This window comes from Dermatophagoides farinae, chromosome 5 (genome assembly GCF_024713945.1).
Source record: "Dermatophagoides farinae isolate YC_2012a chromosome 5, ASM2471394v1, whole genome shotgun sequence".
NCBI lineage: Eukaryota > Metazoa > Arthropoda > Arachnida > Sarcoptiformes > Pyroglyphidae > Dermatophagoides > Dermatophagoides farinae.
The window spans coordinates 5,224,779-5,251,701 of NC_134681.1; the positions used below are offsets into that span (position 1 = coordinate 5,224,779).

At 37.7% G+C, this 26,923-nt stretch overlaps 12 protein-coding genes across 19 annotated transcripts; 8 read left to right on the forward strand and 4 right to left on the reverse strand.

The window, feature by feature from the left end:
* The first annotated feature begins 41 nt into the window (after nucleotides 1-41).
* Ipk1 (Inositol phosphate kinase 1) lies at nucleotides 42-3,650 on the forward strand. 4 transcript variants are annotated; one of them, XM_047062904.2, is made up of 8 exons: nucleotides 42-391; nucleotides 1,201-1,362; nucleotides 1,424-1,468; nucleotides 1,540-1,705; nucleotides 1,764-1,891; nucleotides 1,950-2,751; nucleotides 2,810-3,057; nucleotides 3,125-3,650. In XM_047062904.2, exons 2-8 carry the CDS (start codon nucleotides 1,246-1,248, stop codon nucleotides 3,548-3,550), a joined length of 1,932 nt encoding a protein of 643 aa, XP_046918860.1. In that variant the 5' UTR covers nucleotides 42-391; nucleotides 1,201-1,245; the 3' UTR covers nucleotides 3,551-3,650. The 4 variants fall into 4 exon arrangements, with proteins under 4 accessions (XP_046918860.1, XP_046918858.1, XP_046918859.1 ...); XM_047062902.2 differs by lacking the exon at nucleotides 42-391 and adding an exon at nucleotides 423-479; XM_047062903.2 differs by lacking the exon at nucleotides 42-391 and adding an exon at nucleotides 489-758.
* On the reverse strand, nucleotides 3,582-7,018 carry Cul5 (cullin 5). Of its 2 annotated transcripts, none has more exons than XM_047062897.2 (8): nucleotides 6,529-7,018; nucleotides 6,367-6,476; nucleotides 6,204-6,303; nucleotides 5,957-6,148; nucleotides 5,205-5,894; nucleotides 4,261-5,142; nucleotides 4,053-4,207; nucleotides 3,582-3,976 (listed from the first exon to the last, which is right to left on the reverse strand). In XM_047062897.2, the coding sequence occupies exons 1-8, from the start codon at nucleotides 6,562-6,564 to the stop codon at nucleotides 3,661-3,663; spliced, it is 2,481 nt and encodes an 826-aa protein (XP_046918853.1). In that variant the 5' UTR covers nucleotides 6,565-7,018; the 3' UTR covers nucleotides 3,582-3,660. The 2 variants fall into 2 exon arrangements, with proteins under 2 accessions (XP_046918853.1, XP_046918854.1); XM_047062898.2 differs by having other exon boundaries at nucleotides 6,367-6,466; nucleotides 6,529-6,982.
* Nucleotides 7,019-7,543: 525 nt separating this feature from the next.
* LOC124499056 (uncharacterized) lies at nucleotides 7,544-9,459 on the forward strand. Its single transcript, XM_047062910.2, has 2 exons — nucleotides 7,544-9,006; nucleotides 9,075-9,459. The coding sequence occupies exons 1-2, from the start codon at nucleotides 7,680-7,682 to the stop codon at nucleotides 9,332-9,334; spliced, it is 1,587 nt and encodes a 528-aa protein (XP_046918866.1). The 5' UTR covers nucleotides 7,544-7,679; the 3' UTR covers nucleotides 9,335-9,459.
* LOC124499073 (glutaredoxin-1) lies at nucleotides 9,315-10,021 on the reverse strand. Its single transcript, XM_047062932.2, has 2 exons — nucleotides 9,536-10,021; nucleotides 9,315-9,473 (listed from the first exon to the last, which is right to left on the reverse strand). Exons 1-2 carry the CDS (start codon nucleotides 9,801-9,803, stop codon nucleotides 9,427-9,429), a joined length of 315 nt encoding a protein of 104 aa, XP_046918888.1. The 5' UTR covers nucleotides 9,804-10,021; the 3' UTR covers nucleotides 9,315-9,426.
* A 66-nt stretch (nucleotides 10,022-10,087) lies between these two features.
* Nucleotides 10,088-12,523, forward strand: LOC124499054 (protein O-glucosyltransferase 2). Of its 2 annotated transcripts, none has more exons than XM_047062908.2 (3): nucleotides 10,088-10,273; nucleotides 10,326-11,005; nucleotides 11,057-12,523. In XM_047062908.2, the coding sequence occupies exons 1-3, from the start codon at nucleotides 10,192-10,194 to the stop codon at nucleotides 11,999-12,001; spliced, it is 1,707 nt and encodes a 568-aa protein (XP_046918864.1). In that variant the 5' UTR covers nucleotides 10,088-10,191; the 3' UTR covers nucleotides 12,002-12,523. The 2 variants fall into 2 exon arrangements, with proteins under 2 accessions (XP_046918864.1, XP_075587082.1); XM_075730967.1 differs by having other exon boundaries at nucleotides 10,419-11,005.
* Nucleotides 12,524-12,655: 132 nt separating this feature from the next.
* Nucleotides 12,656-13,353, forward strand: LOC124499072 (uncharacterized). Of its 2 annotated transcripts, XM_047062930.2 has the most exons (3): nucleotides 12,656-12,987; nucleotides 13,052-13,176; nucleotides 13,233-13,353. In XM_047062930.2, the coding sequence occupies exons 1-3, from the start codon at nucleotides 12,765-12,767 to the stop codon at nucleotides 13,248-13,250; spliced, it is 366 nt and encodes a 121-aa protein (XP_046918886.1). In that variant the 5' UTR covers nucleotides 12,656-12,764; the 3' UTR covers nucleotides 13,251-13,353. The 2 variants fall into 2 exon arrangements, with proteins under 2 accessions (XP_046918886.1, XP_075587083.1); XM_075730968.1 differs by lacking the exon at nucleotides 13,233-13,353 and having other exon boundaries at nucleotides 13,052-13,207.
* nac (GDP-fucose transporter nac) lies at nucleotides 13,205-14,565 on the reverse strand. The gene is made up of 2 exons (XM_047062915.2): nucleotides 13,923-14,565; nucleotides 13,205-13,867 (listed from the first exon to the last, which is right to left on the reverse strand). The coding sequence occupies exons 1-2, from the start codon at nucleotides 14,491-14,493 to the stop codon at nucleotides 13,308-13,310; spliced, it is 1,131 nt and encodes a 376-aa protein (XP_046918871.2). The 5' UTR covers nucleotides 14,494-14,565; the 3' UTR covers nucleotides 13,205-13,307.
* Nucleotides 14,532-17,372, forward strand: Pgant7 (N-acetylgalactosaminyltransferase 7). Its single transcript, XM_047062906.2, has 7 exons — nucleotides 14,532-14,620; nucleotides 14,692-14,916; nucleotides 15,004-15,275; nucleotides 15,333-15,707; nucleotides 15,768-16,145; nucleotides 16,204-16,970; nucleotides 17,028-17,372. The coding sequence occupies exons 3-7, from the start codon at nucleotides 15,026-15,028 to the stop codon at nucleotides 17,157-17,159; spliced, it is 1,902 nt and encodes a 633-aa protein (XP_046918862.1). The 5' UTR covers nucleotides 14,532-14,620; nucleotides 14,692-14,916; nucleotides 15,004-15,025; the 3' UTR covers nucleotides 17,160-17,372.
* Nucleotides 17,373-17,500: 128 nt separating this feature from the next.
* LOC124499058 (uncharacterized) lies at nucleotides 17,501-19,369 on the forward strand. Its single transcript, XM_047062912.2, has 3 exons — nucleotides 17,501-17,921; nucleotides 17,983-18,528; nucleotides 18,589-19,369. Exons 1-3 carry the CDS (start codon nucleotides 17,591-17,593, stop codon nucleotides 19,011-19,013), a joined length of 1,302 nt encoding a protein of 433 aa, XP_046918868.2. The 5' UTR covers nucleotides 17,501-17,590; the 3' UTR covers nucleotides 19,014-19,369.
* LOC124499049 (small G protein signaling modulator 3) lies at nucleotides 19,212-21,550 on the forward strand. The gene is made up of 2 exons (XM_047062901.2): nucleotides 19,212-21,229; nucleotides 21,283-21,550. Exons 1-2 carry the CDS (start codon nucleotides 19,212-19,214, stop codon nucleotides 21,416-21,418), a joined length of 2,154 nt encoding a protein of 717 aa, XP_046918857.2. The 3' UTR covers nucleotides 21,419-21,550.
* Nucleotides 21,551-22,694: 1,144 nt separating this feature from the next.
* On the forward strand, nucleotides 22,695-23,936 carry LOC124499064 (uncharacterized). Its single transcript, XM_047062923.2, has 3 exons — nucleotides 22,695-23,196; nucleotides 23,267-23,391; nucleotides 23,453-23,936. Exons 1-3 carry the CDS (start codon nucleotides 22,811-22,813, stop codon nucleotides 23,779-23,781), a joined length of 840 nt encoding a protein of 279 aa, XP_046918879.1. The 5' UTR covers nucleotides 22,695-22,810; the 3' UTR covers nucleotides 23,782-23,936.
* Nucleotides 23,873-25,723, reverse strand: Mp20 (muscle-specific protein 20 transgelin). 2 transcript variants are annotated; one of them, XM_047062929.2, is made up of 4 exons: nucleotides 25,367-25,723; nucleotides 24,719-24,843; nucleotides 24,456-24,660; nucleotides 23,873-24,392 (listed from the first exon to the last, which is right to left on the reverse strand). In XM_047062929.2, the coding sequence occupies exons 1-4, from the start codon at nucleotides 25,415-25,417 to the stop codon at nucleotides 24,213-24,215; spliced, it is 561 nt and encodes a 186-aa protein (XP_046918885.1). In that variant the 5' UTR covers nucleotides 25,418-25,723; the 3' UTR covers nucleotides 23,873-24,212. The 2 variants fall into 2 exon arrangements, with proteins under 2 accessions (XP_046918885.1, XP_075587087.1); XM_075730972.1 differs by having other exon boundaries at nucleotides 23,873-24,367; nucleotides 24,452-24,660; nucleotides 25,367-25,636.
* Nucleotides 25,724-26,923: the final 1,200 nt, after the last annotated feature.

The following is a 26,923-nucleotide window of genomic DNA, read 5'->3' on the forward strand; positions in this document are numbered from 1 at the left end:
ATTGTAATATTGTAATGATGTTTAAGTCGCCAATAGAAACTGAATCTTATAGTAAAAAGGAAACTAAAGGCATCGATGGTAAAGATCCCCTTAAAATGGATAGTATTCTGGCTATAATGTTTGCTGTTTGTCGCATCATTGATGTTGATGGGTAGCCCAAACCTAAACAGATAAATCTCATTATAACCAATATAAAGCCAACCCATCCAATTAACTTACTCATTGTTTTACAAATTGAATTTGTGCTTGCGCTCAATTCATCAGCATATTTCCACCTGTTCGTTCAAAGCAGCAATGCTAATCATCTTAGTCTGTGATAAAATACGAACAAATTGAATCCATCTGTTGTCCATAGCATCGTAATCATCAGTTATTATTATTTTTAAGCCATGTAAGTTGAATTGTACGCTACTGACCCCTAACGTGAATGACACAAGAATGTGTATATCCCAAACGATGACAGTGAAAAGATGGTACAAGTGAGTAAAACTGGGTGTGTCGTCAGGCGTTAATGATATGTGTAAGCACACACCCCAACAACTTGTCGATTCATATCAATGTCAATGTGACCTTTTTATGATTTTAATTTGTTGGTTTGTTGTTGTTGTTGTGTTCCAGGCCTATCTTAATCCGATTGTATTTAGTATCCGGATTATATGACTAGAATGTACAAATGGATTAATGGTAGGCCTGTATGTTTGTTTACAAACACGATTGCTTATATGGCTAAATCAGCGACACTGATCAAACATGATCCTGTAAGACATTAATACTTGCCTATATATTTTTGATAGAACATTGTACTTTGCAAGCTACATCGATACAATCGCTGTATGAGTGTTCAATTTACTTTGATTCGATTCGATTCAATACTCATTCACGGCTCATTGCATTGTCATTTCGAAGTTCATTTCAATTCGATCTTGAAGTCGCATCAATTCATTGAATGATTGAGCTTTAGATTGACGCCTATTCAATAAAGACGTGATCTTTATCGATCGATTATTTATATGTGCAACACGTGACCATGGCTATTTGATATTTTGTTGATTAATTGAATAAATGATCGGATGATATTGACTATGATCAACGAGCATTCATTGCCATTTATCGATTTGTACACATGTTGCTCATTCTTTTGTTGGATCGAATCAAATCCAATCAACTTGCATCAATTGATTGATTTTATTTTATTTCTAGAATTCCAATTGAATCGTTTCCATAATAATCTACAGAAAACAGGACATGTTGGATGCACGTGCTAATATTGTATTAGCCATGATAAACGATTGCAAATTCTCTAGCGACCAGCTCATCTATCGAGGTGAAGGTAATTCCAGCTTGGTTGTCGCAATTCAGCCGGTATGTTTTCTTCAACCTGAATGTAATGACTTGATTAAAAATCTCATTGCTTTCGTTGTAGACATGTCAAGTGATCAGATTGCTCAAGTCTGATGCTAAAAAACTGGTAAGTATATCCCAATTTTAGAATTCAATTTTTTTTATTTATTATTCAATGTATGTTTATGTCTGTAACAGCGAAACGCCAACGACGTTTTGACTCATCTTCTGCAACACATAGACTTTAATCGTAACGTATTACCAGATGTGATTGGCGAACATTTGTTTTCATCGCCTCAGCTGGTTTACCTGGATAGCCAACAATTGGATACAATCAAAAGTTTTGTTCAAGACAAAAGGCCTTGTATGTTACCTATCCAATCATTGATTTCATTTCATTGTTGTCATTTTAATTTGTTTAGCATTTCGATTGGAGAAAACTTTAACCAATTGTGGATTTGCACTGCTCATAGCCGATTGTTGTACCATTCCGCGGGCTATCGATGGCTACGATTGGACCCAGCATTCAGTCATCGCTGTCGAAATCAAGGTATGTTCTCTGCATCACCTGTATGATTAATTGAGGAATAAACGAATTATATATCCAGCCCAAACAGGGATTTATGCCGAATGCAAGCCTTTTTCGAGGGAACGATATGCTTCGATTAAAATCACAAATTTGTCGTTTTGGTCTCTCTCAATTTTATAAGTTGCAGAAAAAATCAATTCAGTCTATCAGTTCATACTGTCCATTGGATCTATTCTCTGGTTGTCCATCGCGAACATTTCATGCATTGCTCTGCCTAATGGATAATCCACAGAATAACTTTCGCGTCTTCCTTAATTCACACCTTCTTTTCGATGACCAATCTAACTTGGATAATCTTCGATCAGTTTTAGTTAGGTTTTTTTCCGTTCGTCGTAATGTGCTTGCTAAACACTTCAAAGTGAATCCAATGACTGTCGATGTCGCCAACAAAGCAACCGATCCGATACAATCGTTCGCTTCGTTGTTGGTACAGATTCTCACTGAGCCTCTATGCGATGATAGTAAGGAAAATGATTGTCAACCGAAAATCTATCGAAAAGGCAACAAAAACGATTATAAGCACATGCCAAACGTGATTCGTGAGCTTGAGAATCTGGATTGTCAACAACATTATGTTTTTTACAGGACATTCATCGAATTCTTTGAAAAAATAATCACCAACACCAATATCAGCGATATGAGCAGCAACCAGACTGCCTTACAGTCCATGATAAACGATAATTGTGGACAACTTGATAATTTTATGGTAATCAAAAACAAAAAATCCAAATTAATGGCCACCGATTACCATGGCTTAGCTCAATGTCGACTACACGCTGCTAAACAACCTCTCATTTGTGATTCGATTTCCGAATGTCAAGGTAAGTATTTGCTTATCATTTGCCTAGCATGACTGACATTTTCATCTTCATTTCATAGATAAAAACTTACAGCATGGATTGCCGGTTGGCTCAATTCTTGATTCAATATTACGTGCACAACAATTAGACACGATTGATTCATTTATAGCCGTCGAATTAATGGACAAATTGTTTCTCAAGTATAAAGCGTTGAAACATCACTTATCTTTGCAAGGGAATTGCCTTTATCCGATCGATCCACAACGACCTGAATGTCGTGAAAGTTTGGAAAAATTTATTTTACAAAACGCTCAGGATTTGGACACGGTAGTTTCATATCATATTTCTGTTCATTTCCCTTTAATATTAACTTGTCGATGCTTTCATTTGTTAGCTTTGGCGCTTCCTAATATCATTGACAGCCAAGGACTGCTCCATTATGATTGCCATACAACACGACGATGACCGCTATAAAAATAGATTTGTTCAGTCATCTATAAGTACGATCCATGTGACCGACAAGACAAATGGCCGGCCTTATCTATGCAGGCTATCCATCATTGATCTCGATTATAAACCAGCCTGCAAGATCCAGCGTATGCTGCATAATGACCGCCGCATGATTCTGGCTTTTCTTAGTTCTATCTACAAGGGCAAAAAGTGCCATTCAACCAGTCAAAACCATGCTTCTGGTGATGAAACCGGTGCCGGTGTAACAGCGGACAATCTTCGAATGGAAGAGCAATTGGCCGATTATATCGGACAAGAACTTTCCCAGTTATTTGACCCAACTGTGATCGGTATTCATTGCAAACAATGATACCTGATTGTCTGCATGCAAGCTTATTATATTCATGTGAAACAATGTAATTTATTTATTTGGATTAATTACATTAAAATTGCTATATTTACAACAACTATCTATCCCTTTCAACAGTATGTAAGCACAGTATGGTCGTTTGGATCACGACGAATGTATTCGTTCTCGATAAGCCATTCAAGCTGATCTTTGATTAACTGTTTGCTCGGTACGAACATTTCCTTCAGGACATGAGTCAATTCCAGATGTAATGCATTGCAGGTAGTCGTTTTTCGCATCTTCATTATCTTCATGATTGCCTCCTGCGTGCGTAATATACGTAACTTGACAATACTTTCCGCTTCTTCTTCCCGGAATTTTTCCGGTTGCAATTGAAGTCTACCAATCAGATTGAAACGACCTCGTTTCATCATACGCCCCGTTTTTCTGTAATGAATCAATGGAATATTATTTATTCTGGAGAACTAGAAAATGAAAAAAGAAAAATCATATTTAAACATACCCATACAAAGAGAATTTGAGGTTTATTATGAATCGGCTATCATCACTGAAATCTTTGAAGCTCTTGATCGCCTGATTGGCTTTGCCTGGCGGATTACCATCATGATGATCGACCAACAACAATTGAGTTTTTAGTTTGGCATTTGAGACTAGGGACTAGGAAAAAAATGATCAAGGTTGTAAGTGTGCCAATAAATGAATAAACTTACCCATAGAGTTTTACGTAATTCAACGTTGGGCAGTTGAGTGGAGAGGATGAGCGTTTCAAGGCTAATAGAATCGGTGGGTCTATCATTCCAGGCAAAAAGCACGGCTGCCTGGTATGACGTAACATCTAGATCATATGAACCATTGTCTGAATGGAAAGTGACAATTCCATAGCTAAACTGGTGATGCCAGAATAGATTTCGTCCATTATGTTTGTTCTTATAAAAGCTTTCAATCTTGGGCATAAGTTCTTCAATTTCAGAGGGCAACGATACGTTTACTTTTTCCATATTGCGCGACCATGTGGATGAGTTGAGAATTTTGACGTTAATCAGATCACCAACTTGTTTATCGCAGCAGAGTTTATACTGACGATTGAAATCTTCTGATACTTTGAGGTCTTGGAACATGCGACTAATCTTGTTGACGTAGTCGGCCGGCATTCCCACTTCACGAAGCCAGTTGACCATCATTTCTTCTTTGTCCAGATCGATCGACACATCCAGGATGAGACGGCGTGTCAAATGTGCCTTGTAGTATTTCATGTAAACATCCTTGTCTTGTAAGTATTTTAGCAGCAGTATTACATTCTTTAGTTTTGATTCAATTTGTTCAGGTGACAAATGACGTGATACGTTTGTCCTACGAAGTAGAATGTCACAAAAGTTGGCAAATAGTTCGGCATTACGTGATTCGAACCACTTCTTTTGGCTTTGATTACCGATAGCAATCACTGAATTACTACTATTTGCTGTTAAGCTTTCATCAGTAGTGGCGGCTCCAGCATTTGAATCGTTGACACTTGTTTGGCCGTTATTATTATTCTGTTTAAGGGCAAAAGCTAAGGCAAAGATTGTTTTATCGTTGATGAGCATGTTAATCGACTAAACAAAAATAAAAAAAAAATTGAAAACATTTTGTAATAGCTTCCTATTAAGCAACTCACCATATCACGCGTGGTCAAAAATCGTGAATCGGAATTAAAAGCTTCCTGAATGAGCGTGGTTGCCATGTTAAACAGTTTGAGCAGATTGTCGATATACTTTTCTGAATCTTGAGCGATGGTCATTGCTTCAAGTCGTAGATTCTCCATACCAATGTTAGTCATATATTTCTCGAACTTTTCGAGTAGCGGGTCGATACCGTTATCCACTCGATCTAGTAAGGTGAACATAAGATTCAGGCTAACGATATCACGACATTTGATGAGATCTAGGAATTTGTCGGCCAACATTTCTTTGTATCGAGCGACCAGTGTATTGACACAAGAGGAAATCACCTTGCTTAATGATTGTGGTTCAAGGTATCTGTTGGCTCGATCGATTTCTTCTTTGATTTTTTGATCCACCCATTTCATGTAATTGAGAACACCATGTTCGTTGTAATACTCTTGACCTTTGGCCTGATAGAAACTCTCGATCGAGGCTAGATACACGCTTTCAAAGTTGTTTCGGTAAATGTAATGACGGTTGGGTAGATATTTGCAAAGGTTGACACAGGATTCTTTTACACCGACAATCAATTGAGGATCGCTGTGCACATTCTTACGTTCGGCATCGACTAGCAACATTGCACCATGTACCAGTTGATCGGATACTCTACTGAATATGTGTAACACCCACATTTCCATCATGGACTGGAAATGATGGACCAAATTATTCAATTGCAAGGACCTTTCATCCATCCAGATTTACTTACAAGGCGAAGAAAGTTGTCCGTTTCTTCGGACTTGGTGTGATTATCACCAATCGGACCCCCACGATTAAAGACTAGTTTCTCGAGAGGAGCGAACGGTAATGGCACGTACGTATAGTAAAACATGAACCGTTTCCAGGCGACCATGTAAGCCTTCATCAACGATAAATCTGTCTGAGCATTGGAAAATATGAACTATAGGAATAAAACAAGTTATAATTTGCTGTCACATATTTCTGGTTGTACTCACCCGTTGTTCTCGGGTAATATAGAAGCTAAAAAGTTCCCGTAATCGTTGCTGCAGTTGGTATGCTGAATGAGGATCCCACATACAGGTAAGATGCACTTTCCTGTGGTTAATCACCAACACAATTACAATCACAATGTCTCAGTATTATAATAGCTACTCTTACCAAAAGATTTCTTGCCAATCAGATTTGCTTAATGTATCATTCGTGAAGATTTTTTTGACCAATGGTTCTATCTGGGGCCAAACTTCATTGAATGAGGAACCTTGGGGTGACTGAATTAACAATTTAGATGTACTTTAATCAATGTGAGAAAATGGTACTCACCATGGATCGTTGTGTCGAGTCTAAACGAACATCCATAGTTATTATTAGTGATACCGATTCGATGAGAATTCAAAACGTTGTGAATGACAATTCAGCCTGATTACGTTAACATCATCGGGTTTTGTGCGGAATTGCAACGACGTAGTCGATAGGATTCTAAATTATCGGATTCTTTTGTTTGCCACGTGAATAACCTCGTAAACGAGAACGTAATTCAAGAATCAGTTGCGCCTGTCCGTGTATGTTTTTGTATGCAGACGGCGTAGTTGATAGCCAATTTGGCAAGATATTCTTTACGTCACATTCGTATTACCAGAATCTTTATCATGTGAATCAGATGCAATTATTATTCAATAAATGGACAGCCGGTCAAGATTATTAGGCCTTCGAATTTTCCGATAACTTGTACTTGGAAATTGGAACATGACTCGCTCTCCCTATTCTTTCTTTTTATTATTATTATTGTTGTTGTTGTTGTTGTGTGATAAACTAAAATGGATGTAATCCAAACACTCCCTTCTTTGGCTATAGTTAATAGGATTTTTTTACAATACCTGCTTTTGCTGCTACTACACGACATGATAAAATGATTTGCGAGTGCTTCCCTCTATTGAGCTTTTAAGCCATTCACCTCTGTTTTAAATCCGATTGATTGATTGATATATTGATATATACACATGTTACTATAATAGTACTACATGTAATAAAAAAACAATTTGATTGTTAATAATCATCAACAATAAGTCCATATATATCAACAGATTCGATTATCTTCATCTTTGGCCACAATTGTCAATTTATTGTTGAGACTTTTTAAAACATTCAAACGATTCTACTCAAGAATTGGCATATGCAAAAATTTTAACCACAACTTATAAACATTCTGTTTGGAATGTAAAAATATGGCTCAATCATGCCGATTTGATCGGATGCCAAGAATGCGCTTTAGTGTATCGAGTATGAATGAGTTCAAGTTTATCCTTGGTAAACGGCATTCATTGCCAACACTATTGAATGCTAGTGATGGCACAGCTAAGATAATAATATAATCAGGATTCATGTTAGACGCCTGACGAATATCATGAAGATGACGATGGTCGTCGTTGGTGGTATGAACAAAACTAAAATGTGGTGAGCTTCGAAACAAATTAATGATGTTGACCACAAATCCCGTTGCCAACATGTACGGTACTTACCAGAGACGCCGTTGTTCTTTTGTGCCGTGGTTGGTCGGCCAATTTAACGACATAATCGAATGGAAAACTCAGGTTGCTCAGAACGACCTAGAATATCAGGCTCAACGAGCAAACAATTCCAGCAACTACCAACGCCGTTACTCAAATACAAGCGAATCTTTCGCACAATCTGGCCTGCAGCGGTCAGCCACCGACAGTTCCATTAATCGCTGCTTTCAATATCAATCATCATCTGATTTAAATTGTCATCTAAATGAAAAACAGCAACGTCCTCTATCACCGTCGAAAAAGAGACGAGTGATTAAATTACGATTACGAAAAGGCCAAGATGATCTGGATCATAAATTGAGCCAACTACGTCATGAAACTATCGAAAATCGAATTGATGAGTCCAACGATGAAAATGTTGATGAAGTATCATCATCGAACATCACTATTGTTGAACCAGTTGAGATAACATCAGCTCAGATTGATTCAATCGAAACTGTCCTTGTCGAACATATGGTTTCCATCGCTATCGACAATAAAGAAGAAATTAAGCCATACGAAAACAATGACCAATTGATTACCGACATTCAAGAGGTTGAACGGCCAATAAGTCCGAAGCCAACTATAGATGAAAACAACAATGCAATGCTAGAGATGGATAAGCCATCCGAACCAGAAAAAGTCAAGCAATCGATGAATTCATATAATGTGCTGTTGGAGAAGCTGGCCAGCTCGTATCGACATCATTTCCAGATGAAAACTGTTTTTAAACAGAATGCTGGTATAGAAAAACCAATGGGAAAACAAACTTCAATCAGCAGACATTGTTTCTGTGGTAAAGAATTTAACTTTTCAGACAAATATTTACAATGTTTCAACTGTTTGACTGGGTGTCATACAAACTGTGGTCAAATAGTGCCTAGGCCATGTATTAGATATGTGGATCCTTTTATAAGACCCAGTAAGACGATAGCTAATTACATATTTCCTCGTTCAAAGCCTTTAATACCGGCCTTATTAGTTCATCTATGCGGGCAAATCGAACGAGAATGTCAAAAAGATGATTGCTCAAGTGGTAAATTGTCTAGTTTCGAGCTATACTACATTCATAGTGAGATGCTCAAACCGGTCAAAGATCAATGCAAACGACTGCTTCAAGATGCAAAACATGGCTTCCCTCGGCTTGATGAATGTAACTTGGATCATTTATGCGGTATGGTCAAATACTTCCTGGGTGAAATGATAGAACCACTTTTTCCAAAACAGCTATGGAAAGATTATTCACCTCTAATTCGTAAGTATGCCCATGCCATTATATTTTATTTTATTTTAATTGTCAATGTTTTTTGGGGATTTAAACAGACAAAAAAAGTGACCAGGAACTTCGAGAAAAACTGTTAGAATCACTTAAACAATTCAACGCGGCTAATCTACATAGCCTATGCTTCATTCTGGTTCATCTTAAACACCTGATTCGTTGTGGCTTTCAAAATGGTGACATATTGACTGATATATTTTGTCCGATATTGATGGGCGAACTTGAATACAAACGCAAACTACGCTTAATGAAGCTCATGTTCGATCTAGAAGAGAAAATTCTTGTTTCTTTTGCTCAATTATAACTTAACATCCCATTTATTATAACCAAACGTAAAAAAAGTCATTAACTAACACTAAAGTATCCATAGAAATGGCATTAAATATGATTCCAACATTATGAAGAAAGTAATTTGGATAGCTCTCCTGATTTATGCAAACGAACTTTAGAAAAAAAAAATAGAAAATAATCAGTAAAAACAGTTATGTAAATGGTGAAAACATACCAGTATCGTCGCCACCACCAATACAGCGGCCATTGATAAACACTCGGGGTACGGACGATGCACCAGTTAATATCTCGAGATAGGTCTGGATTTCTGAACACTGAGGATCGTTTTCAATATCCATTATCTCGTATTCTTCCGGCGGCAATCGATATTCTGCCAACACTTTTTTGGCATCGCGACAATATGGGCAATGTGCTTTCGTAAACACCATCACTTTTTTCGAAGTGATCTTCGAGTCGACCAATTGTTTAATTTGTTCAGACATCACGTGTCTGCTTGATGACAATAGGCTACCTATTTTCGAGACTTTAAGCTTCAAGGTAATTGATTTCAATAATTGATTCCTATTCAAATCAGGTTCAAAATTTAGAAATTTGTTTTAAGAACAATATATGGAGTTGTCACTTTCTATAGAGAATCAAAATATATCTATCTATCTATTTATTTGAGCACATATATGCTTTTATATAAATGTTCAAAGGTCAATCATAAAGATTGTCACGCGCAAAACTTGAAACAATTGCATCACACATTTGTTGTGGTTGCCGGCAAATTTATCGCTCAATGGATCAGAATTTAGTTGCCGGGAATAATTCCTTGCTTATTTTTTACGCAAACTGTTGCTCATTTTAGCCACATGATCATGATATACGATGGTTTATTATTATCGATTAATGGTTTTGCTGTTGTTGGCCTTTTGGACTGCCGTGGTGAATACCGTTCCAGAAGACATAGGTAGGTCTAATCACACATCCATTCAGGGTTTCATCTCTTGTGCTTGGTAAAGCCAAAATCATCGTGGTTGGTCCTGGAATACAAAATGTGCAGCTAGCTTTCCCAAGTCGTTATTTTTTCATTCTTCATCGAATTCCAAAGCTAGGATCTGTAGAAATTCGACCAACGAAGCGGCTGAATAAAAATCCTGGTCGCGGTTGTCACATCTGGCCTCAAGTATTCAACCAAACTCGTTTCTGCATCCGTTTGGCTCTTTCCGATCTACGTCAATCATTCCAGAGAATCGTTTCCTTGAACGATGTTTTAGATCTAGCCAACTTTTGCGATGATGAACAACCCGATGGTACTGAATCTGATGATCAATCGATGGTTACATACTGGCTTGCTATCGTTCGTTACAGCTTCCATCGAGGACATTGGCAATGTGATCAACCGCTTGAATTGGTAATTTACGGAGATCATGATGGACAGGTGCCAATCTATCGACGACCCATTACAAACCAGAATAAACCATTCTATTCTGAACACTGTCCATGTGTTCGAAATGAATGGCCACAGCTATCTCAATGCGATTCGACCGACAACCGACAATTACAACAAAGAATTGATCATGACCTTGCCCCATTTCGTTCTGGTATAAATTTTACTTCCATCTTGGATGAAGCTATAAATCGATTTGGCCAGTACCCTCAGACTTATGCTTTCTGCCATTATCGGATAAAAAACAATCAGGTAAAAACTGTTTTCTTGTAATGATTCACCTTTAATCTTTTTTCATGACAGGCGTACAAACGATGCTATGGCCAATACGATGGTTTTTCGAAATTTTTTGATCGTATGCTACTGTCATTGATGCGAAAAACTAGATTAAGTGATAGTCAATTGCTTATGAATCTTGGCGATTGGCCACTATCGCAAATCAAAGACACTAGACCATTGCCCATTTTCAGTTGGTGTGGTTCTCAACAAACCAACGATATCGTACTGCCTACATATGAACTGACTGAATCCGTATTGAATGGCCATGACCGGATATCCACTGACATTCATTCAACGTTTGGTCGTCAATTATTCGGTTTTAGTTCCAAACAAAATCGTCTATTTTGGCGTGGTAGAGATTCTAATGAAGCTCGTCTGAAACTGGTCGATCAATCAATGCTTATGCCTAATCACTATAATGTGGCTATCACAAATTTCTTCTTCTACCGTGATCGAATGACAAAATACCGGCCCAATAATACTACCACTATTCCATACGTTCCATTTAAGCAATTCTTTGACTATCGTTATCAAATCAACATTGACGGTACGGTCGCTGCATATCGATTACCATTCTTGTTGGCGGGCAATTCTTTGGTGATCAAGCAACAATCCCAATGCTATGAACACTTTTATCATTTACTCGAACCAGGCAAACATTACTTACCAGTAAATGAATCGCTGGACAATCTGTCCAGCCTATTGACAAACCTGATTGAACAGAATGATTTAAAACCGATCAAACGCATAATATGGACGGCCAGGATGGCTGTCATTCGATGGTTAATGCCATCATCTATCTATTGTTATTATTATAAAGCACTTGAGTCATATAGTCAATTGCTAATAGCCCAGCAACCATTTGACGAATCGATGAATCTCATTACCGATGATGATGACCTAAACTATTATGGAACATGTCCACATGGCTGTCAACAACATGCAACAACTGGAAAAGATGAACTTTGATTTATGATATGATATACTCTCTCTCTCTTTCTCTCTCTGTCCACAAATTATGAATGAAAACAGGCTCGTATCCAAACTTGATATTAATTTAATACATTTGTCAGTTTTTTTTCCAAGTCATCGAAAATCAAATCAAATCAAAGTAATTTTAATTCTATAGAAAATCCATTCCTAACACTACTAAAAAAAAACTTTGCACAATACACGAGAGCATAATACAAAAAAAAATAAACGTTGGAAAGGAAAGGAAAAGATTTATTTTCTTAACATCATCTTAACATATACTTTTTTTCCGATGACATACAGTCAAACGTGTCAAACGACGCTTGAAACGCCGTCACATTTGGCATCAATTTTATTTTTTCTTTCAAAAGTTGTTTTTCAATCATTCGATAGACAATTTCTTTTTTTTTACTGATTGATTGAATTTTTCTTTTTTTTTGCTTTATTCCAATGATGAATTGATCATCAACAATAATCAACAATCGACAAAATAAATTAATTTTATTGACCGAAAAAAAAGAATTAATTTCTAAAAAAAATTTAAAGTTACTGACATAAGTATATATTTATATTATTGCAAAACTGTCTCAGAAAAAATACGTCTATTTTTGGCTTCACTAAATCAATCTTTTTCATTCACACATGTTCATTCATTGTTTGTTGTGCATCAATGATTTTGTCGGTCGCTTCCCTTTTTCAGGTTATTTAAGCTGAATGATTTACCTGCAATCATGCATTAACATTTCAATTCATATATACTATGTCTATGTTCATACAAAGAATATTTGTATGGTTTTTATTGGCCCAGTTTTTTATTACAGGCCAATCTTATCACTGTGGTGGACAATTCTGGTCATCCAAGTTGCAATTTTTATCAGCATATGTACCGTGCAGAATCCAAAATGATCATCCTGGATTGGTGACATTGCCATCGGATAATTTTCAGTTGGCAAGACAACCACAGGATGACCGTTTTGAATCGAGTGAGTTAATCTGTCTAGCTATTTTGTGTTTAATCATAAAATTATGTGTTATTTCTGATTCCAGTTTATCTTCGTGGTACGAGAAATCATCGAATATTCCATAATCTCAAAGTAGATCCAGAATTACAACGAATACGTTCAATCCGTAGCGATCGTGACAAAAATGGACGTCATTCTCTACATTTAATGGTCAGTGATAATAAGTTAGTATAATAGCTTGTGATAATAAAATTTTATTGATAAAGTTCTGGAATAATCGGTGATAATTTGTTCAAGCTCATTTAAAATAATCGGAAGGTAAGTAGAATGACTAGAGCATGTTAGATGTTTGTTTGGCCTTTTTCTGGATCTGTTCGTGTTTCATTGACCGGCGGCTGCTGATGCTGTTGGAATGTATGTTTCATTTCCTGTTGTCGTACGAACGTATACATAGTGGACGATGCCAATACAATCACATTGCTCAACCACCAATTGAATGTTTTGTGTTGTTCGTAAACATAAGTAGCCAATATAGTCTGACTGCAAGCTTTGGCCGTGCCGCTAATGTTATGCGTCAATGGAGAAGTGTACTGAATTTGCAGATTGGTCACTATACTTATAAATAAACCAAATATACCGGTAGTGGCCATGATAAGCCAGAAGTGATGATCGCCCAAATGTGCAATAATCATGTGCCATTCATTATTCATCATGATGAACGGTATGAACAGTACGACTGCAATAATTGAATTATAATAAGACAATAAGGCTACGTTTTGATCGACCACTTTCAACATAGAAGCCACGAATATTGAATTTAGTGATACGAACATGGAAGCTAATACGCCACATAATACTCCTATTGCTGACAATGTGCCCAATGCTTGTTCCTGATCAACGCCTAAAAACGAAAAACAATGATTAATAAGAATATATGCAAATTTAATACCACCTACCCATGGCAAAACCGAATATGATACCCATGCAGCATAGTATGGAACGAACGGACGTTTTCTTGTGTAAAATGATGTAGGAGAATAATACGTTGAACACAGGTGTCAATGAGCGAACCACAAAATAGAAAGCGATTCCCACGAATTGCAATGAAAGATTGTTGAACGAGATCATGGCTACAAATACCACTGACAAGGACAATATTCTTTTGACAACAGAAAAACGAATCTGATAGCAAGGAATGACCAAGAAACGGCTCATAATACTTATCACGCCATTATCACTGATTAAAGATTCTTGGCATTTGTTGTTCATCCATTTTGAAGATCTCCAATCGTCTAATACACGAAATGTGAACAACATTACTCCGGTAACCAGACATTGGAACCAAGTAATAAAAAACGGAGCATTAACTTGATTCAATGCTTGTTTATTTAGAAATACCATCGTTATCGATACGAACCAGTAGAAAGCCACAACGGTAGCAATGCGAATATATTTGCTACATAATGTTTCTGATGATACTTTATCGGTTTCGGTTGGTTCTTGTGCTAGGCGAGAATATCCAGTCATTGTATTATTTACAAACAAAATTCATCTAAATCGTATTGAAAACAATAACGAATCAGCGATGCTAATGCTAATAATGAGTATATTAATATATATAAGGTTAGCAGTGTTGAGTGAATATAGTCTCCCGGTGAGTTTGTATATGATGATGACATGGCCTGTTTAAACAATAATAATTATTCTTTAATCTAATCACTCTAGCTGTATTTATTCTGTGTAATTTCCATATTGTAATTTGTATCTCATCTAATTTCGAATTCTGGATTATTCCAACGAGTTCTTTGATCAACTAATTATTGTCCAACAAATATTGTGTACGTGCCAGTAAGGCACGTGTTATTTTCGTAAAACTTTCAACCCATCTGTGATTGATTCACGCCACAATTTGATAATCAAACGGCAACGTGAAGCCACGTATACAATCGGGTGAGTGGTAGCAGATTAGCCATAGCAACGACAAATGATATTATCAAGTGTTTAATGTGGGATTTTTTTTGATAATCTTTTGAACAGATATTAGAATACATCCATCATCATGTTGCATATCTTGTTTGCCCGCCGATATCGGCGATTCTGTTTATTCATCTTAATTCCTTTGGTGTTCTTTCTCATTCTCGTATTGACATTCTTACCAGATAAACTGGACATTCTTGATCCTGCTCATAAAAGCGTTCAGAAAGCCGAACCTCTTAACGGTGAAATTTTCGAATCTCAAATTGATGATAGTCATATCGAACTCGAAGCCAGAACACAGGTGCCAATCTTTCGTGATGGTGGTCTACTAGGTAAACAAATTGGTGTCCATTTATTTTGTCTTTTCATTCGCACATTTTTTGAATCAGGTAACTTCGAGCCGCCGAAATCAATTCGAAAATCGCGTGTTCACAGACCGGGAGATTATGGGAAAAAATTTTCGATGGAAAACCTTGATGTTGATCCAAACGAAGTGTCCGCTAAGAAAAATGAATACGGAATGAATATAGTTGCATCAGATCATATCCCGATGGACCGTATCGTTCCAGACCTTCGTCACGAAGAATGCCGCCATTGGGACTATCCAGAACAATTACCCAGTGCTTCGGTGGTCATTGTATTTTATAACGAAGGTTTTACCACTTTATTGCGTACCGTACATTCTGTGCTTATCCGATCTCCTCGACGTTTCCTTCGCGAAGTTTTGCTTGTCGATGACTTTAGCGACAAGGAAAATCTGCACGGTATTAATGAATAAAAACTTTCGGTTGTTGTAATCACATAACTTTGTTTTCATTGCTTAGCTAAATTGGACGATTACATCATGGAACATTTTGGATCGTTTAAAATGAACTGGAAACCTGACATGAACGATCGGGCCACTATATCTGGTGAGACGTTGGCTGATCGTAGCGGTAAAGTTCGAGTTATACGTAACAAACAACGACTAGGACTGATCGGCAGTAGAGCACACGGAGCTAAAGAAGCTTTGGGTGAGGTGGTCGTCTTTTTGGATGCTCACTGTGAAGTGAATACTAATTGGCTGGTTCCATTATTGGCTCCAATCGCTGCCAACAATCGCACAATGACCGTACCAATTATCGATGGTATTGATTCAAACACATTCGAATATCGACCTGTTTATCAGAAAGACAAACACTTTATCGGCATTTGGGAATGGGGTAAATATATTTCATAATGTTTTTGACACTGGATGATAATGTTGTTTCATTATGACAGGTATGCTGTACAAAGAGCAAAGTCTCAACTTGAAACAACATCTTCTTAACCATCGCTTCTCCGAACCTTATGAGTCTCCCACACACGCTGGTGGCCTTTTAGCCATTAACCGGCATTTCTTTTTTGAGCTTGGTGGATACGATAATGGCCTGCTTGTCTGGGGTGGCGAAAATTTTGAGCTATCTTTCAAAGTTTGGCAATGTGGAGGAAGATTACTTTGGGTACCGTGTTCTCGTGTTGGTCATATTTATCGTCCATTCATGCCTTACGGATTCGGTAAATTAGCACAGAAACGTAAAGGACCTTTGGTTTTAATCAACTACAAACGAGTAATCGAAGTATGGTTCGATTCAAATTATAAGCAATACTTTTACACTCGCGAACCAATGGCTCAATTCTATGATGTCGATGATATCTCTAAACAACTCCAAATAAAGGAGAAATTGCAATGCAAATCGTTCGATTGGTTCATCCAAAATCATGCCAAATCCATTTTCATCGATTTTCCCCGATTGCCGCCCAATGTCGGCTGGGGTGAACTTCATTCATTAGCTCACAAAAGCCTGTGCCTTGATTCTCCAAGTGCCCATCCGCCTTCCATGATTATGTTGTCGGGTTGCCATGGTAGTGGCGGAAACCAGTTGTTCCGGCTCAACGAAAAAGGACAGCTAGGCCTTGGTGAACGATGTGTTGATGCCAACGACAATAGTGTTTTTCTCACCTATTGCAAATTAGGCACCGTTGATGGACCATGGAGCTTTGACAAGGTAATGTAACTTTCTATAACCAATGTTCATATTTTTTAACTGTTGATATGCACACAGAACACTCAACAGATGTTGAACAAAGGGCAATGTCTATCGTACCATGATAGCCAATTGTTATTGGCCGAATGCAGCGATAGCGATCAAAACCAGAAATGGTATTGGCATCCGATCAAGCCTAAACGTCACTGAATGGCGACCAATTTTCTCAGTATTGCTCTTTTTTTCGACCAATCATCTGTTTTCTGGCCACTTGTTGATAGATTGTCATTACTATATCTGGAGCAAAGTTTCGACAATGTATACACATTCCTTTTCTCATTGCAATTTTTTGTAGTTTGTTTCCTCATACATTTATCCATTGTGTTAACAACCGGTAATAAAGGCTGGCTTTTTTATTTTTCACACTTGATTGACGTGAGTCATTAATATTTTTGCTGCACAGTTCAATGACTACATTTATCTACTATAGTAGATATTATTAGCTTTTAATTCAGCTGTATTTACACAGCTCTAATCATAACAAATGATAAAAATTGAATAGTATCCACAGGCGCAATACATTAAACTCGACACTCAACAACGTCAACATTACATCACAACAAACAGTTTGTCCAACCATTATGAGCCATGGCCCCAATATGGTCGATCTACAGGATTCAGTCCATACGGACCTGGTCCAATTGTTTGAAAAAATGCAGACCTGTAGTCATCCCCTTAGCGACGTAATCATCAAATTACGTGATGGTCGTAATTATTATGCTCATGGCTGGGTTTTAGCTTTCAGATCTTGTTATTTTCAACGGATGCTCGAATGTCGGCTTGGTGAAAGCCAAACACGATGTATAAGAATAGAAGATGAACCCTATCTTATCGAGCAACTATTACGATACCTGTACTTGGGACAAGTACAGTTCGAAAATCTCCATCAGCTTCTGTGCTTATGCTTAACTGGTAAGTTACTTGTGTTGAAAATTCTGATGAATTTTTCATTGAGCTACATCTTTATTATTAGCTGACAAGTACCTTGTTGATAGAATGAATGAAGCTTTGGTTGAACATGTGCGAAATGGATGGATCAACCAGTTCACCGCAGTTTCGATCTATCGATTTAGTTTTCATTTCGAGCAAAGAAGATTGGCTCAATTTGCTACCGATTATTTGTTGGAGAATGGTCACCAGGTTTTAGCAAATCGTTCGCTTATGAATCTGCCACCCAAACAATTAAAAACATTGATAGTAAATGATGATTTCCATTGCATAGAGAATGACCTGCTTGATTTTATTTTAGCTTATATCAGCTACTATAGCTCTGAGTACAGTGGCCAAATTCAGGTACGAACATTCGATTCAACCATTGTACCATCACAGTTTCGCTTGAAATTAGACGACATTGGTATTGAAACAATCACCATGGATCCTGTATTGACGAACGATATGGCCGATAACCAAGATAAGCTTTTCTTATTGAATCGTTCTGATCAAGAATCATTATTGCAATGTATACGACCACAAGCCTTGTTACAAGCTGATAATCTTATAAAGTCGCTGTTGTTGATCTGTATGTATTTTCTGATTGATTGATTTTTTTTTACATATTCATGAAATTGAAACTTTTTAGATGATACTCGACTAGTCAGTTGGTGCAATGACCAGCTCCACTTGGCTGATAATCAATGTCCATTACGTCATTGCTATCCAATCTCTAACCGTCGTCGTTATCGAATTGAACCACAATCAGGTCTTATACGACTTCAAAACAGAATATTCGTTGACACCGTACTGATTGGACACTCGGATTCATTGCAGCCATTGTCCCAGTGCTTTGTTGTGTTCGAATATGCAATAGATAATCATCATCATCATCAACAACAACAACAATGGCACAAAGTAGCTAGTGTCAAAATGCGAATGGTGAATCAAAAGACAATAGAATTTCGTCTAGCTCGAATTATAGATGCACTCTACATTCGATTGCCATTGTGCAATTGGATAAGTCAGACAAGAGCAATCGTAGCTGAAATGGATCTAAATGGGCTACTGTAGTAGATGTGTGGATGACACCATTCCAAACGCATATATTGCTAGCACACCACTACGACGACGACAATGAATAGTGAATGGAACCAAGCCACAGACTTCTATGTAACATTTCAGATTCTTTTGGATATATACGCCAACGTGTTTGTTTACGTATGATCGTTCAAATGCCATCTGGTCATCACACTCAATACAATCAAATCGATGATGAACAACAGCAAGCAAACATCGATCAATGATCCATTTTCACATCTTCATCCATCATTACTTACCCCTGATGATATAACTTGTCTTGTACAGACATCCAATGTTGATGGTGGTCATTCCTATGACCGCTATGGATTCAAAATTGTTCGATCAACTAACAGCACAGACGATCGATCAGATTCAACCGAATTGGATGAAGCTCAATGGTACACCGAAACTAAATCCAAATGGATTTCCTTCTTGGAGAGTGAATACAGGCGGATGGCTCCTTCATCCTGTCTTGACTTATCACAATTCGATTCTACTGAAATCGAGCGATTACCCCGACTAAATGAGCTGATCTGTTTGAGTATCAGCGATGAGCTTCGACCATTTTTTTGGATTCGTTTCTCACGAGCTTTACATCTGAAGATTGCTAGCAAATGGAGCTTTCCTCAATTAATTGATCTATCGGCTAGTGAGCCTAGTCTGAGTGTGCATCAGGCCGCTCAGGTGCTTCCCAACAATGCATGTTTTACGTTGAATTCTGTTTCGAATCGTTTGCGTCGTATATTACAGATTGTGCATTGGTATCAAAAAACCGATCTGGCTCATAATGATAATAATGGTGATCAGCAATTCAATTTGTCTTTGATTGGTGCCTATCTGCTTCTTATCTGTTCGGAAGAAGATGCCTTCTGGCTACTGCTTCAAATCACATTGTCAGTGAATCTAGACGATTGTATCGAACTTATTGGTCAAATCATGAAAAAATGCTGTCCAATAGTGAATACATTACTAAGAAAACATGAAATTGAATTTAAACTGGTCGCATCGATTTGGTTTAGTTCGTTATTGGCTGGTTTCGTTACCAACGCTTTTTTGCTTTATGCTCTTTGGGATCTTTATTTTTATGAAGGACCAGTATTTTTAATACAGATAACAATTGGTTTGCTCATCACCGAAACAAGATCGTTAGAAAGTTGTCAGGATTCAAAAGAATTCTTCAACACATTGTCCGACCTTCCATTGAATTCATTACGATCACTGGACAAGATCGTATATGTATGGAAAAGCGGCAAGAACATAGTCGCTAATATAAATTTACCTGGAAAACTCTACAATTATGAAAACCAATCCAATGCAGATCAACTGCTTGGTTCAATAGTGGCCAACCAAGATATAAAACAGGATGAGCTTAAAATGAAAAACATCAAACAGACCGCTTTGATCATGAAACTACATGAAGCGATCGTGGCTATTGGACATCATTTTCAGGCCTATGAACCAGACGTCCATTACCGACTGGATCCAGACTACGACAATGTGGACAAAGTTGACATCAAACAAGACATGATGAATCGGCTGCGGCCATATCAACATCGAGCTAAGGCATTGATTGATTTTAGTAGCGATGATCCAGACGAGCTGGCCTTTGCCAAAAACGACATTATTACCATCATTAACGAAAAAGACGAACATTGTTGGATTGGTCAATTGAATGATCGGTTCGGTTGGTTTCCGGCTAAATTCGTCGAACTACTTGATGAACGAGATCAAGACTACAGTATTGCTGGCGATGACCGCGTTGTGCCATTCATTAACGATCTTGTCAGAGGAAAGCTAAGTTCAGCACTCAAAGCAATTCTGGCGTACGACTTGCGTAAGAGCTTTTTTTTGACTATCCATCCATGGACGATAATAGAGCAAATATCGACAATGACAACAAACGCTGGATTCAAATCAGTCTTTTCCAGGCTTGTACTCACCAAAACGTTCAGGCTAGACGAATATTCTCGTGTTTTGTCGCCCAATGACCTTTTGTATAGGAGTATTGCTTTGATTAATCGGACACACCATCATTGTCCGATGGACATCAAACTCCGATCATTAATTTGTCTCGGTCTCAATCAATACGTCCTTCATGATTGGTTTGAATTGATCTGTGTATCACAACCATCGATCATTTTCAAATCATACGGATCAAACAGTTTTTTAACCAGTCCAGCGTGGAAACTGATCAAAGCTGAACTCAAGTAAGTATTAAATGGTTTCATATTCACATACTAATCAGACTGAATTTTTTTAGGCTTTTGGTGCAGTTTTCATTCCACTTGAATATTGATGCAGAAATCCCAAATGGTCATGAACCTAAATCTCCTGTGACCAAGGAAGGTGTTTGTGATATGCTTGTGAAATATCATCTTTTCTCCTGGGACATCTGATCCAACATCATTCTACGCACACACACACACACACACACACACATTCACTCATACATAAACATGAACAGAAGAGAATGTTCAGGAAGAATAAATGATTGATTTAATAAAAACTATGATCAATATATTTATTAAGACTTAATACAATTATATTGCATTTATTTATTATTATGCACACTCAGTGTGCTTATTATGATCAATTGCAATCAATACGGTCAATCAGCTAATGTGATCATCTAGGTCATGGATCGATATGGAGGAGGTTTGGGCCTTGGATTTGTATTGGTCAACGCAAGTCTTGTGCAACTTAGACAAAACAATAGGACCAGAATCAATGGTAACAAAGAAACGACCAGAAACCACGACATATTTGATGCAAGCTGATGGCAGCGTTGATCCAATTCGTTGATTTGGTAGTCGCTTGGACAGCGACAACGTCCATTGCTAGAATCACAGATCATGTTTTCGTCCCAATCATAACATTCATTGTTTAGTTTACAGAGGAATGGTTCACAACGATTATCGTTCATTCGATGATTCACAATGCACAGACAACGGCCATTCAAACACATAGAATCCAATATCAAAGGCTGACAATCATGTTCAGTTTGACATTTGATCTGTTGCCATGTCGATAGATTTCTTGTCGATGCACCAGAAGACTGTGTCACTGAAACCAACACAAACACAAAGATAATTACAAGTTTGGTAGACGGCATTTTTTTATGTTATTTCACATGACATATTTACAATGAAAGTAAATTTGCTTGTCCTTTATATAAGAAATTTTACTAAGATAAATGCAATCAGATCCTTCCGATTGGCCAAGCCAATGTCAAGGCACTTGAAACATCCAATGGTATTCTTGCACTTGTGGCGCCAACGTTGAATAACAATTCTAACGAGCGGCCAAGATCAAAGCCATAGATCCAATACTCGAGTGAAGAGGCGGCCATGTTGACGATTGATTGCAGCTTCTCACATAATACGACAATTGACAATGAATTAATTAAACAATCTGATCGGATTGATGTGTCCGATCATCTTTTCAATCAATCAGACAAGCAATTAGCTCTAATTTAGATGCCATTATCAATATATGGCCTTCCGTCTAGTTCTTATTGCCAAGTACAAATCACATCGATTCACGAAACGGAATCGCCACTAGATGTCATCTCTGGTTCATTGTTTAAAAAATGAGTTGAATGAACCAAACGGTGGTTCAGATTCTATTGGGAATCTCATTCTGACAGTCGTATAGTATTGTGTGTTTGTGAAATGAACATCCACCATAGCTATCACGGGGCAGTGGACAACTGAATAATAACTGTAAAACAAAAGTGGGTGAGTCCAGAATTGTGAACGAGGCGCGGGTGGATTTTCTACGACAATCGAATGGCCATAACCCAGCAAGCTCATTTACTATCAAAAATCAACCACACAACGATGGATGCTCTATTCATGCCATTTATTGGATATTTTCATATCCAAATACTAAGCATTGTAATGTTTTTGATAATATCTAGTGAATGGTTACTGTGCCATAGTGTCCAGTTGATTGGAATCGAATCCAGAATGGCCACTGAACCTTCAGAAATAACGGCTGTTGTCATCACCTATTGTCCACTGATTGAAATTGATTACAATTATGAAGCCAACGTAAATCTAACACGTTCCCGCAATTATTATGAATGTCCAGGCAGTCAAGGACCAATGTACACTCAATGTTGTGAATATAACCGTTGTTGTTTGCCATCTATCTACACTCGACTTGACCAGAAGTGAGCATATCCACTTTCTATTTATGTATAAATTAACAAGCTAATCGTTTGATTGATTCAATCAACCCAGTGTTTACTACTATGCAGCGTTGATCAGTTTGCTCGGCTTTGCATTATTGATTATCATTATATGTTCTTGCTGTACATTACGAAGATGTTTGAAATGCCATAACAAACAGGACCTTCATCTACGAGGTAAGTTACTCTCGTTTTTTTTTATTCTAATCTTAATCGAATTCATTTATTATTGTTGCAGAAAACAAATTGTTCGAAATGTCTCACCAACAACAACCGAACCACGTTGGTCATCATACATCACAACAGACATTTGGACCGGAAAGTAAATCAAACCATCATCGAATGGACGATGAATGGTTGCCAGTCATGGATCAGGTGGACGATTCGCCATTAGCACATTATTACAGCAACCCGAATCCAAATGTCGCAAGAGATGATCATAACTATGTTGAGGGTGGGATAGATGGTGGTAGCTGTTTACCTATGCCATCCATACTAATTAATCCATTGGCAGACCATCGACCACAAAATTGGCAGGCCCAATTCTTGTTTGAAGGTATGGTCTAAGCCTTTTCTGACCAACTTTCTCATATCATAAACATCATGGAAACGATCAACTCCGGAACAAAAAAATTTGTACAACTCTTCTATTACTTGATTTGATTTGTGTTTGAATATTATTTAATAAATGTGTTCAATGTGAACACTGTTTTTTTTCATTTATTCCTTGGTTTAGGCAGAATAGAAGATTTTTAAAAATCATGTCACTGAAAAAGGAACAACAGTATGTTGGCGTAGCTTGTATGTATTTTTGTGATAGAAACCCAGTTGTAGTTGGCCAAGGCAGTAGGTGGTATATTTCCTCGCAACAGGAAGCCAGTCTGACATTTTATTAATATGGTATGGGTGTGTGTATGTGCGATGTTCACTGATTACTAGGTATCGTTGGCTGACTCTAGATGCTGGATCGTTTTTATTTTTGAATGGAGTAAAAGCATTTACATGTGTCGGGTGTTGCCAAAGTTGAGACCGCTAGCATTTGCGCCTTTGTTTGTACCGTATTGTAAATTGATAACACCTTCACCAGCACGTAATTGTTCTTCCGTGAAATTACGTTTGTTTTCATCGGCTGGTTTCGGTCCCAAGAACGGACCTGGCCATTCCGGATGCAAATAACACTATATATACAATAAGATGATAAAATAAGAATGGGATAATCATGATGGCTAGAATATACTTACAGTTCGGCCCAAAGCCATAATGCATTGAGTCACTTGGGGTATGTTTCGTCGTTCATACAAATCGACTGTTTGAAAGCAATCGATATCTGGTACACCGTACTCCTTGATTGCCTTTTGGAACTTGTTAATGTTTTCCATCATTTTGAATTGTCCCCCCGAGGTGTTGATTTTGGGGATGGCACCTGGTTTCAATTTGTTCATCAATCTGTTAATCAAATGATTAGTCAATTAGGAAACAGTCAGTCTTAATAATTGTTGCTTACCTGCATAAAATGGTTCCATCTCGAAGAACTTCTTCAAATGGGCCCGATGGCAATCGTTCACCAAGGACAGCTTCGATCCATCCCAACACTTCAGCTTCAAGCTGAGGATCACGTTTACCAGCAATCTATGTGTATGGAAAAACAAGGAAACGGTAAGACCGTATGCTCTAGTAATGATTGGGCACTCCTCAATGCATTTATTCTAATGTGCAATCAACACTAAAGTTACTAAGTCGATTCAAGTTATTTTGGGATCGAGCCAACTGCCAAAATCGAGTCGTAGTCGATTCTGGTGAATTTAAACCGCTCGAATCGAATCAAATCTAGACTTGGCATCGTATTCTTTTTTTCCTCACATTCAACAGAACCAACCAAGCCAAACCGACTATTGAAAGCTTCATGCACAATGCCCAGCTAGGTCGAACTATTCTATAATAATAATAATGCTTTCAGTTTGACTAAACAAATCAATTAAAATCGGGACAAGATCGAAACTGCTTGTTCGATTTGAATTGATCGAATTCAAACTGACGTTTCTAGCTACGATTTACATACATCTATAGACCTAGGGACGATGGCAAAAAAACCACTTTCAATCATTCGGTAAGACTGGCACAGTTTATTGGATGAACAGGAAGTTGAACTTACTTTGTTAGCTACTTGGGCACTGAGGCCATATGATGGACCACGTGATGCCATTATGAGTTGATTTGAATATTATAAGAATTTAGTTCACGAACGAATATAAATGATGGATGAATAGTGGAGTTTGGTTACGATGTTCGACGCGATTCGATTGCTGTACGACTCGATGCTAACACGATACGATCGTTTGTGAATCTGGGCAAAAATTACGACGCCTGTTTTATAGTCGGCCAGAGCAAAGTCGAGGCCTGTACCGTTATTGATGGCCGGGTGTGTGCGTTGTATTCATCAACCAAAAACAAGTGCCTCGCCTGATGTAATACAGTAAATAGCAACAGGCTTGCAATTGCATCCGATTGGCATCATCCACCCATCGGCCATGGTGGCAGTGTCGGCCAATGACGCCATCATGGAAGATTCTTTTTTACCAGAATGACTTAATTCTTAATTCTGCTGCCAACTCCTATTCATCCATCTATGTAAGCAATGATGATTACCACACTCGACAATGGTGGAGACAATGAGTGTGCTTGGCAAGAGTGGTTCCAACTTGTCATCCTATCCAATCAAATCAGCATATAGAGAATAACCGAATATTCATATGCATGTACGCCCTCCAGTTACATTTTTAGAACGGGTGCAGTTTCCATTCTCGTTGTGTTACGGTGATAAATTGATTATTAGACAGCTAAACGAGCAAAATAACTCGATACTAGCAGTGAAAAACAAACGGACGGGACACACCGACTATGGTGGTAAACAGCCAACAAATTCGACATTCCAAACTTCATGCCAGATTATTACTAGAAATGGATGAAATTGCCACCAACGCATCATAATATTAATGCAATATAGTCTGGCCAAAAACCAACAAGCCAGTTAATTACAACAAATTCCCAAACGCCAAATCATACATCACCACACACACACACACGCCTGACACTCCCCACCAAAGAATCCAACGAAGACATTTGATTGCAATATGGTTGATGATGGCCAAACATTTTTGCCAAATAATACCTAATGATGATGATAACTAAATTACATTACTATCAATAAATTGCTAATAAAACCATTTAGACGGTCAGATGGCAAGATTTCGCAGTTATTATGCTCAAGTATATGAATCGTTTTATTTTCTTCAATAAGATATATTCAACGCCAATCAATACCATGAAAAAAATTGATTATCCAATCGAAACGGCATCTCGATTCTGACATTCAAAAAGATTGGTTTATAGTCATCAGACATGCATAGTTTGATTCTTCATCCCACTAGGAAGTACTTCAAGGTCGAAGGCATTTGGACATTGGAATTCCTGTACTATGGTTTGACATTGTGGGTTTGTTTCTACTTGATTGACAGGCTATCATACTATCATAGGAAAGAAATGAAACCATTGTTGATCGATCAAGTGCTGACAGCCGTCATGACAATGATGAATGCTGAATCGATGCCAGTCGAATTGGCATAGTTCGCCAAAAAAAAAACTTGTCCATTTTAAATGATATTATCATGAGCTTGTACTGAATATTCTCATGGGTTTTTTTTGGTTTGGT